We start from the raw sequence: 11,577 nt of genomic DNA on the forward strand, positions 1-11,577 counted from the left end.
CATAACACATACTGAATATGAATGCATAGCTCAGGGTATCTGCAGGGTTTTTAAAATCAAATTTAAGACCTGCACAAATAAAAACTAATAGCCTAGCCTACCATATGAACGAGGCAGGACAATGTCGATACACCCTACCCATAAAATGACTGTAAAAAACTAATATTTAGGCTAAATAACTTTGCAGTTCAAATATTATAAGTTCTGACAAGAACAAAAAGTTTCATTAACTACTAAACCTCATTTCAGCCTTTAAAACATTTTAAGTAGTCATTGACTAAATCAATTAACAGGCTAGATCAAAGCAATCGCTTGGCATAATGTGCGGTATTCATTGTGAATTGCTCTGAAACCGTGAGCCTGTGTAGAACGAACACGTCGTGCTTTTACTTTGCTCTCAGTTTAATCATTAGCCTACCTTTTGATGTTTAATCATCGCTTTAAGCCATATCGCGAATCCTGTTTTTCTGTCCCCAAATGTAAGACCTCTTGAAATGATAATTAAGACTTTTCTTATACACTTTAAGATAATTAAGACATTATGGCTTTAAATTTGATAGTTCACTCCAAAATGAAAAAATTGTCAACATTTACACACCCTCATGTTGTTCCAAACCTGCATGAGTTTCTTTGTTCTGTTAAACACACACACACACACACACAAAAAGAAGATATTTTGAAGAATGTTGGTAGTCAAACATTTGACGGTAACCATTCCATAGTAGGAAAAACAAAACAAAACAATGGAAATCAACGGATGTCTGGTTACCAACATCAAAATATCTAATAGGTTTGGAACAACATGAGAGTGAGTAAATGATGACAAAAAGTCTGCGGGTACCCCAATTTGTTATTCTGAGACTTCTTAAAATAAATAATTTTTTTAATTATTTTTTTTTAACTAGGATAACCTGATTTGATAAAGATAAAATCAATCAAATGTCTAGCGAATGTCAAGACAATCAATCGCATTCTAGTGATAATCTCTGAATCTGATTGATTTCAGTGGAAATGTTGCAATTTAAAAAACAACAATGAATGACAAATAGTTTTTTCGGTGTAACGGAAACAACCCCTGTAAACATCGGAAAAACTACATTTCCCATCGCTTTCTTGCAGTAGGCCTACTAACGCATACCAGCGGGGGCGCCGTTGCATCAATTCTCCGTTTTAAATAGCCCTTTCCTGCTCATGTTTTGTTGAGTGCGTGGTGTTGTGTGCATGAGGGAGTGAGAGAGAAAACGTGGTCGCGGAGAAGCCTAGCATTTAGCTAGTTTGCGAGTGTGAGTGTGTGAATGAAGTGTAATACAGGCTCAAATATTTAGTAGTATTTATTTTTGTATGTAGTCAAGTTTGCCACAAACGGACAAGGTAAATAATTAGAGAAAGTAACTTGACGTTAAACTGCTGCTAACATATACAAAAAAAATCCCAGTTCTAACTTAATTGTTTTATTCTTTTACTTTAAGGTGCAAAGACACTATTTGATTAAGGCAGCTGGCTGAGTTTGTGGTTGCAATAGTTGAAAATGTCCATGAGCAGTCAGAAGACCACCAGTCAGGCAATTCCGACCACCAGACGAGTCATAATCAACGATGCGGCCCATATGCCTCATGATTACTCTACAACTCCCGGAGGGACCCTTTTTAGCACGACTCCTGGAGGTAAATGTCACGAACTTGCAGTTTGGAAGCGTTCGCAGCTGTCGCAGTGCAGGCATTGTTTTTGTTTTGATCGCGACATAGCGATGCATCTCAGAGCTCGCGCACCGCTCGCATTGTCTTTGTGCTTGACAGACTGGGGTGCGCGTGCTCAAAATGCTTCAGCCTGTTTGTCTTGTATTGTTTTCCTTTTTAACTGTAGCCGCGAACAGGTAATAAATGCAGGAATCTTATCGTCACGATAAGAAGAACATTGTTTTATTGACACGACTGCATCTTGCTTTTCTTTTCTTTTTTTTTGCGAAACAATGTTCTGCAGGTCTGCTCAGACATTACAATTGCAGAAATATTGTTATTAAAATGTTTAAATATAAAACTGTGAACGTAGAAACAGGGGTTGGTTGATTTTAAATATTAATTTAAATAACTATAAATTATAAATTGTTGAAAGAGACCGTAATAAAATAACCTCCCTATTTGAAATTGTGTAAAATTAAACCGTTTCATCTATGAGTAAACATCATGGCCTTGAACGACCTTCAAGTGGATTTTGGATATGCTGACATGGTTAAGGCTCTTGAACAATTGTGAAAAACTGAAAATTTAAATGCATATTCTATAATGTCTATATGTTTATATACATATATATATTTTTTTTAGTTGACAGAGATTGTAAACAGTCCACAAAAGAGGATGTGACAGCACCCGAATCATGTGACTTTGTTGGTTTCCCAGTGTACACCACACTTCTACTTTTCTAGCTCATAAGGGCAGCTGTTCTTATTATTGTAAACAGTGTATCAATAGCTGTTTGTTAGTCCAGATCATCATTTCAGCCATGATGTAACACTCAATATATCGTGGGACAAATTAGGTGTGTTATGTTTAACAGGGGAAATTTTGTCATGTGACTTTTTATTGGTTAAAAAGTGTGTCATTTTTATCACTTGTGTTTTCATTGGTGTACAAGCTTGATTTATATGCATAAACCTATGTGTTATGTTGACGGGTGTTTCTGGGTGCTGCTGTAATGCACTCATTAGCATTACCTCACTGAGTGAATGTAGTTCAAGGATGTTTGTATGTGTGTGTGAAGGTTCACAGTAGGTTCAACAGGGCTGATATGAGTAGAGCTGATAGTGTGTTCTCACTGCTCCATTTCAGCCTGTTGGCTTGTGCTTTTCTCTTAACACTATTCTGATTAGGATCAAATGTGAGAAAGCTCAACCCTTTAATGATGCAACTGTTGAATGTTGTAAAATGCACCGTCATAGGGACATGTTTACACATGCTGGGATTGAATGCTGCTCGCAACATTAACATGGCACAGCCCAAACGCACCTGGCTGGCCTCCATGTTTTCACAGACCAACTTGTTATAGAGCAGATCTTGATATAGGACCATCGTTTCCTTAACATAGCTTAACCTCAGCTGTATTTTATTTGATTACTAAATTATATATAGGCACCCGGATCATCTATGATCGAAAGTTCCTGCTGGACTGTCGCAGCTCCCCATTGGCCCGCACACCGCCCTGCTGCCTTCCTGACATTCCGGGGGTGACCAGTCCTCCTTCGGTCACCATTAAAAATGACAAGGCCCACCCCAAACAGACGGTCAATAATAACAACATCAGCCCCCTAGCGGACAAGAGCGCAGGTAAAAGCAACTTTCAGACGTGCTCTGAAGCTAAAAGCTATTAACCCTGTAAAGACTTACATATTAAATAATAATCTGAAGAAAAAAGCAAATTATTTGAAATGAAGCATTTTATTGAACCTTTAGACACAGTCTTTTTTTTTTTTAAACATTTGCATACTTGCTTTTTGTTGAGTTTCATAATTGATACATCAGGCTTTTATGGCTCGTATACTGTGATAAATGAAAATATGGAGCTCATATTCAAGTTTCGTTCAGAAGCAAAAACTGAGCAAAATGCTATTTTGTGCATTTGCTGATGTTTGTATGCTATAAAAGTGAGATGAAATTCTGATAGCTTGTAATGTAAATCAATGCGCTCTTTATAACAGTATAGCAGACTGATTACATAAAGTGCATATAAATATCTTCCAATAATATGATTTTGTAAAATTATATTTAAATGCTTGGCATTATGATCAAAGCTGTAGTTTGTATTTTGTGGGGCAAAACATATAATGCCTTGCCAAGCTATACAATGATAATACAGAAATTGTTCTGTTAAACATTCCTCAAAAGCCTAATGTATCATACTCTCATTTTAACATGACTTTTCTAAAAAAAAAAAAAAAAAGGATAATTAAGTTTCTTTAGTCCAGTAAGTGTTCATTTTGAAATATTACGAACAATATAAAAGTTATTCTTGCGTTTACTTCATAAAAATCATTAAAGATTTTACAGCCTAAAGATAGTTTTATTATTGTACTAAAAGTCATTTTGCTTTCTAAAAAAGTATAAACTATCAGACGAAAGAAATCATGTAGTAGATTGTTGATAATTTAGAGGACTTGTGAAATTGTCTATCAAATATGATACAGTAGGCTTCATAGGATTACATATGTTCGATAAATATTAATTTTGTTCTGTGATTTCAAGGGGAGGATGCCCAGTTTGAAATGGATATCTAACTACAATAGAGGACCTGCCACACGAAGGAGGCGACGACTGTAATGAATATTACTGTGATGACAACTGTTCCCTGAGAGGATAAATGCACAGAAGACTTCTCCTTCCATGTCATCTGTCTTTCTTTTTTCTTTTTTTTTTCTTTTATCTACTGTCCAAAAGATATTTTCCTTTTCTGTACGGATGCTGTCGCTCAAGACGCGCACAAAGCCATTACTTTAGATTCTCAACATCAGCTAACACTGTTGTGCCTGAAAGAGCCACTATCTCAGATGTCAGATAGTGCATCCCAAGCACTATACAAGACATGGGGGACATCCAACAGGCCACCATGTGACATTGTTTATTTGATACAGATTTGTTTGTGTAGTTTTGCCTAATGATCAGTAGGTGGAGCAACACCTCTTTTTGGTGGTTGTCTCAACAAGAGTCATGTGGAGGAAAATCCAGATGCCAACTCCTATAAATTTAGCATACCATAATACCTGAATTTGACCACTTTCCATCTGGCATTGATACTTTTTGTAATGGTAAAATCAAATTTTTGTTGAAGAGTATTCTCACCTAAAGTGTCATTCAACAGAATGTAAAATGCCTTTTTTTTTTTTTTGCTGTGAAGTTCTCTTAACTTCCCTGATATTACTGAAGAGACATTTAAGCATTAAAAAAAAAATCAATAAACACCAGAGAATTTACAAGTGTTTGGCATATTTATTTGCTGCTGATGATTTTCAAACTCATAAGACAATGCATAACCATTATGAAAACATTTTATTACATTTGGTAATTTACATACTCTACTATTTACAAATTAGGTAAACACACAAGGCTTTCAAAAATAGTATCACGTAATCCAGGTGCCTCAGTGCAGGGTACCTCAATTATTTCAAGTGAAAATACTGTACAAATGAAAACAATTTAGATTCATTCGTGCTAAGATATGTTTTTCCTGGTTTGAGGAGCATATCCAAAGTGCTAGTGTTAAGTTCATTTGGGGGTTTGGAGACTCAGTGGCAGCCACATTCTCCAACAACCATCCCTTCATGGTGTCTCATGACCATCTTGCCGTTCTCGTAGTAGAGCATGGAGAGAGGAGCCAGACGGGTGGGTACGCAGGACAAGCATGGGACGCGGTCTGAGTGGTGCAGCTTCAAAAGACTCTGCAAATGACAAGACAACAAACATTAGAGTCGGTCTAGCAAACAGAAAACATTTTAAAGTAATAATCACAACTATATCAAAGGTTTAAAAAGATTCTTACCTGCATGTAAGCATGGTTGGTTGGAGTAAAGGTCTCATCAACAGGTGTAGGGCAGTTACCTTCACATCGAAAGGCATTGTAGCGCTTTGGATAAACGATCCAGTCGCTCCAGCCTATCTGATCAAAGTCCACCCACATATCTACCTTCTTGCAGAGAGGTTTCTTCTCCCCTTCTTGCGAAACACCTGGAATCATGCTAGCTGCTGCGTCTCGCACTCTGTCGTCAGTCCTGTGGTTCCTCCTGTGACGCCGAGGCACAGTTTCACTTCCACCACCGGCCCGGTCCAGAGCGACATACTTGGAGTGCTCCGCAGTCTGGATGAGGGTGGACGTCTTTGCCTGGTTCTGCTTGGAGTAAACCACCATCATGACCCTGTTGGCTGTAAGATGCTGGAAACTCTCATGCCTCTCTTTCTCAGCACTTGAAGACACCTGGACGGGTTCCTCCGAGGAAATGCTCTCACCCTGGTGCAACCAGTACTTGAGCAGCGCTGTGATGTTGAAGATCCTCCAGGAGGAATGGGAGGTTGGGTCACTTGGGTTGGCTTTCACGCTGCCCAGGTGAAGGCGTACTTCATCACAGGGGCTTCGGTCGCACTCTCGTTTGGATTCGTGATAGATATCCACCGCAATCTCAGAGGTGAATTCTGGAAGGCGAATGCGAAGTTCAGACCGCTGGACGTCATCGCTTGTTGATATGGAGGACATGTCAAATGTCACAGCTAATTTGTCACCAACCTGATGGCAACCTGAAAAATATTTGGACAAGAAATGAGTTACCGGTCAAGGGACAGTTAGTTAAACAGTCTAGAAAGGATAGGTGTGGTGCTTAATTATCTTAAAGGATGTTTTCACACATGGGTATATTCGGGACAAGCAATTAATAAAGTAGAATGTTCTTATTGTTGAGATGTGTATTGCTGCCCAAGCCACTTTGAAACAGACGTCTTGCAGCTAATACACAAACTAATAAACATAATACGTGACTTGGCTAATAGCTTAGAACCAGCTAAACTACTACTATCAAATTATTTCCCCCGGGGGTCTATCAACCTGAAGAGAGTTGTTTTGCGATAATGACCGGCGGGCTACTTACGAAATAAATGTGCATATTATTTTAAACTTTAATTATTATTATAATTTTTTTACTGGTAGGCTAGCCTAGAACACTTCTGTAGGAAGCATTTAACGATTTTGTTTGACCGCCGAATGCAGCGATTGATCGTGCAATAAAATCCCTGTCGCTATATTTCATCTTTAATTGTTTATAGAAAATAATTTTTTCAATGTATTATATGTAGGCTATAGGCCTATATATTATCATCGGAAACATCCAAAAAATAGGAAAAATATCAGCATACTAGTGTAAAACGTTGTATAATGTACAAATAATGTGTTTAAAATTAATTTAAATATTTAAAAAAAATTATAAACCTACTCACTTTTGGCGAAGAGGCTCAAGACCGAATCGGACTCGTAAAGAGTTGGGTTTTCGTGGCTGGTTTGTTTGTCGTCTCCGGTCAGAAAGGTCCGGTAGAGGTGCATCATGTAGAGCGGATACCTGCTGGTGTGTCGGCTCTGACCCGCCTGACCTCCGCCGCTCTTCCCAGGTGCTCGCATCCTATTCCTCAACGCATCGTGAAATCCAGGAAAGGACACCGTGGAGCTCACCAGCGCGAGAACTGCGCTCAGAACCCCGCAGATAAACCACCTCATGTCAAATATTGGTTAAGATCCACCACGCAGAGGAATATAGCCAACTGTCTCTGAGATCCTGCTCCTACACCGTCCCCTGGAAAGTGAGTGTAATGAGTGCTGCCAGGGCATCTTAATTCACTTATAGAAACTTGAAGTCTTTTGATGGTCTGTGAGGTCCTTTGGGTCTTTGAAGTGTCCTTGTGATCCATAAAGGGATACATGTCCCTGGGTCGTCGTGTATCGAAACCAGCAGTCTTTTGTGCGTCAAAGGGTGTGAAAACATTAATTCTTGTCCTCGAGCGCTGTGTATTGAAGGTCCTTTTGAAAGTGTACTTAAACAATAATATTAGTGGACTACATTTGTTCATCAATGTCCCTTTGATTAAAAGGAGAAAAACACCCCGAATGCTGGACTATTTCTTAGTTTGAATGAAAATAGAGGAAGTAATGTCGTTTCTATGTATTTCCATATGCTATCAGAAGAAATAGTAGGCTATAGGCAGCGTGTCATTGGAAATCTCCACATTATAACATTTTTATATTCATGTTACCGCATCTTTTGGCTGCTTGACTTTACCTACAGCATGTTATGATGATAACACATTCTTGTAGATGTTTGTTACCGACTCCAGCTATAGCCTATTGTGGCCAAAATACAATCTTTTAGCCTATAGGCTATTTTTTTATATAACCTAAAGCTTTATGTAAAATTGGTATTTTTTACATTCATAGACATAGCAATTCGTGACCTTATGGTAGCCATAGCCTACCATATGACCAATGAAATGTTAAATGCTTTACCTCCCGTCCCGATCGAAAAGAAGCAACTTAATCTGATCCTGAACCGAATATTTCCAGCCTGGTAAGGTCCGATTTTTATGCATAGATTTGAGAAGCACCAATAGAACCCCATAGACAGTTTCTTTCTTTCTTTCTTTCTTTCTTTCTTTCTTTCTTTCTTTCTTTCTTTCTTTCTTTCTTTCTTTCTTTCTTTCTTTCTTTCCACATGTATTGACTCATTTTATACAACAGGGGGCGCTGCCTTCAAACTTTCAGCTTTTGCTACCTTCCTTGACTTTCGAAAATGATTTGCCAAATCGTTAACAAAGCGATAAAGCTCAAAGATTCTCTCTGTAGGCAACTAAAATATCGACTGTTAATCTTTGCGTCACTTATTTCTCCTGACACTGCCCGTGTGATGTGTTGACAAGCTTTGTGCGGATTCTGAGTGCTCAGGTGAGATTCATACGACGGCGCGCGCGCGCACACACACACATACATTATTTCTCGTCACAGAATTGAAGCAGACCAGCTGTGAATGTCAGTGACAATCTCACACATAGTAACACTGATGAGCAAGACAGAAATTGGCACTGAGCCTTCCTCCCACATACTCAGCCATTTGATGCTAATAAGTGTCAGATGAGATCTTATAAATTCATTGTCCATAGCATTATAAATTTTGTGAAATTGCGGTTATTTTTTTGTGTATATTCATGTGTCTTAATATACTCGTCTCACTCTCAGAAAAAAAGGTACAAAAGTTGTCACTGCATGTGGCGGTTTTCAAAAGGTACACCTTTGTACCTAAAGAGTGCATTAAGTCCCTCAAAGGTACATATTGGTACCAAACGTGTACATATTAGTACCTAAATGGTACATATTAGAACCCTTTTGAAGGGTACTGTCCCAGTGACAGCTTTTGTACCTTTTTTTCTGAGAGTGGTCTATAGCTTTCTAGCTGTCTATTGCTCCTTTTCTGTCATGCATTTGAACCTTAAGAGAATCCATCGATCCATATCTGTCTGTCTAGCTTTCTAGCTGACTATCGCTCTTTTTTGCCATCTATCTATCTATCTATCTATCTATCTATCTATCTATCTATCTATCTATCTATCTATCTATCTATCTATCTATCTATCTATCTATCTATCTGTCTGTCTGTCTGTCTGTCTGTCTGTCTGTCTAAGATAGCTATTTAGTGGTCTATTGCTCATTTTTGCCATATATCAAGATCAGTGTGTTTGCTATTGATTGCTTGTGTACGTGTGGTATGATATGGTAGAACTAAGTGATGCTGACCTGTTGTGACAGACATGCCTTGCTTTGGGCAGACAGCCTAATTAATCGCCAGAGACCCTGATTGCTGTGAATCGGTTTGCAAAACAGAGACCTCAGGACTCTCCGGTAGGGGAAAAAAGGGAGCATCGAGAAAGAAAACAGAATCAAGCCCTTTGTGTGGCGCTGGAAGAAAAGTGCACACTTGCGTTAGGGATGACAACAAAAAACAAAAAGGCCATGAAATATGAAAGGGCCTGCCTTTGTGTCATTTGAATAATGGGGATAATTACCCTCTGTCCAGCGAAGCACCTGCATTTGAAATAAGCCTTTGATACCAACTTAAATCCAGTGAGATGGTGCTATTTGATTAAGATTCAGGCAGATGCTGTCTCTGTCTTTACAGCAGCTGGAGAGATCACTCTGTCAACAGACTTTGAATGCATTTACCATGATAAATAGATATGCATCACAAAAACAGCATGGTGATGGTTGGTGTAACTTATGCTTTGCTGCATACAATATTGTTTTGGTTTAATAAACACCTCATTATCAAAGAGCAGATAATATGAGTCTTTATTATTATTATTTACTAATTCTAGCCAGACCTGACACTTTCAAAGCTGGCTGGATGTCATGCGTCTACACATATCTCAGTATAGGAGATAAACAGATAGTCTTTAAGCACCTTCAAAGCTATCTCTTTTTAATTTGGTTGCACTGCCAGGAATCCATAGATGAATCAGCGTCTCTCATTAAACCACAGTCCTGACATTGTTCGCTAGGAATGGCTTTTTTCCCCTATCAGTCTGATAGCAGAAATTGCAGGGACACGAAGGCAATGAAATAGCTCAGAAAGTACGCTTTTTTTTTTCTTTCTTTTTTTCTTTTTGTCCTAGCAGCATTGGAGGCAGAACTGTATGCTGACAAAGATCATTGTTGTTAGGGGCTTGAATCCCACACCACAATGTGCTCCAATACGAACACATTGATTCCATTTTAACCATGGGCAGGTCAATATGGCTTTAGGTTCAGAATCCAAAATGATGTTACATGGATCCATGTACCGTACCTTTAACTCTTGCTGAGAAAGCACAATAAATATTTAAGTTTTCTTTTATTATTATTAGCTAAACGATAGCTCATTTATCCACTTTCATGCCGGAATCCACTTTCATGCATCTTTAATGTTGGTGTGGGTCATAGATGATCCTTTATCAATGCTTTTATTGGAAAGCTGAGTAAAATCTTTTCTTCAGTCTGCACTATTATGGTCAGGAATCTTATCCTTTTCTCTCTATTACAGCCAGCCATGTGCCACTCTGAATCTGCCACGGTAAACATCAAGATTTTCAGGGCAGCTGGAATTGACAGAAATAGAGCATTCGCCTCCGGGACAGGATAATGAGTATTTGTTTATTTATTTGATTTTATTTGATAAATTTGGCCAAAATGCTCACTTCTAAATTCTGCTGCTGCATTTCAGTGCTGTCTCTTGATTCAGAGGCTCAAAAGGAGTATCATTGATGTAAATGTCAGAATTTGGCTGTGTTTCACTGTTTTTGGAAAAATAGCCATGGTTGTGAGGATCAGAAATCAATTCTGTTGAAAAACCTTCAGTGGAAATGTTCTAAATATAATGTCAAAATGTAAATTAATAAAATGGTCATTGTCATTGTCAATAATGTATTAATTATAAATAACATTGACCGCCATAGTTTTGTTAGTTTTCTCCTCAGGTTTATACATCTAATGGTACTCCCATGGAGGGCAAAGAAAGATTCAGTGCCAACTTAAAGTAAATATTTTACAGATATTATTTTAAGTGCGTTTATAATCTCTCTCTCTCTCTCTCTTTTTTTTTTTTTTTACTGTATCCACTACTGTTAAAATTTGTGCAGGCAGTAGAATATTTTAATGGTTTTTCAAAGACATCTATTATGCTCACCCAGGCTGATACAGTAAAAACAGTAATTATTGTCAAATATTTTTACAATTTAAAATAACGGTTTTCTATTTGAATATATTTTTAAATGTAATTTATTCTTGTGATGGCAAAGCTGAATTTTCAGCACCATTACTTCAGTCTTCAGTGTCACATGATCCTTCAGAAATCATTCTAATATGCCGATTTGCTTCTCAAGAAACATTTCGTAGTATTATCAATATTGAAAACATGCTTCATATTTTTGCGAAAACGGTGATAAATTGTTTCAGGATTCTTTGATGAATAGAAAGTTCAAAAGGACAGCATTTTATTTGAAATAGAATTGTTTTGTTACTGTGTAAAAGCCT

General features: G+C 37.9%; 2 protein-coding genes across 2 annotated transcripts; one reads left to right on the forward strand and one right to left on the reverse strand.

Moving 5' to 3' along the window:
- The first annotated feature begins 1,160 nt into the window (after window positions 1–1,160).
- Window positions 1,161–4,963, forward strand: eif4ebp1 (eukaryotic translation initiation factor 4E binding protein 1). Its single transcript, XM_084136571.1, has 4 exons — window positions 1,161–1,371; window positions 1,470–1,664; window positions 3,126–3,320; window positions 4,236–4,963. Exons 2-4 carry the CDS (start codon window positions 1,529–1,531, stop codon window positions 4,265–4,267), a joined length of 363 nt encoding a protein of 120 aa, XP_083992697.1. The 5' UTR covers window positions 1,161–1,371; window positions 1,470–1,528; the 3' UTR covers window positions 4,268–4,963.
- On the reverse strand, window positions 4,386–7,291 carry ndr1 (nodal-related 1). The gene is made up of 3 exons (XM_084136570.1): window positions 6,969–7,291; window positions 5,527–6,275; window positions 4,386–5,425 (listed from the first exon to the last, which is right to left on the reverse strand). The coding sequence occupies exons 1-3, from the start codon at window positions 7,240–7,242 to the stop codon at window positions 5,273–5,275; spliced, it is 1,176 nt and encodes a 391-aa protein (XP_083992696.1). The 5' UTR covers window positions 7,243–7,291; the 3' UTR covers window positions 4,386–5,272.
- Window positions 7,292–11,577: the final 4,286 nt, after the last annotated feature.

The sequence above is a fragment of the Abramis brama genome, assembly GCF_963993115.1.
Source record: "Abramis brama genome assembly, chromosome: 15".
NCBI classification, from domain to species: domain Eukaryota; kingdom Metazoa; phylum Chordata; class Actinopteri; order Cypriniformes; family Leuciscidae; genus Abramis; species Abramis brama.

Coding starts and splice junctions, on each gene's coding strand:
- eif4ebp1 (XM_084136571.1), top strand. CDS start 1,529: ATGTCCATGAGCAGTCAGAAGACCACCAGTCAGGCAATTCCGACCACC. Junction 1,665..3,125: donor TTTTAGCACGACTCCTGGAG/GTAAATGTCACG, acceptor AATTATATATAG/GCACCCGGATCATCTATGAT. Junction 3,321..4,235: donor CCTAGCGGACAAGAGCGCAG/GTAAAAGCAACT, acceptor TGTGATTTCAAG/GGGAGGATGCCCAGTTTGAA.
- ndr1 (XM_084136570.1), bottom strand. CDS start 7,242: ATGAGGTGGTTTATCTGCGGGGTTCTGAGCGCAGTTCTCGCGCTGGTG. Junction 6,276..6,968: donor CTTGAGCCTCTTCGCCAAAA/GTGAGTAGGTTT, acceptor AATATTTTTCAG/GTTGCCATCAGGTTGGTGAC. Junction 5,426..5,526: donor CCAACCATGCTTACATGCAG/GTAAGAATCTTT, acceptor TGTCATTTGCAG/AGTCTTTTGAAGCTGCACCA.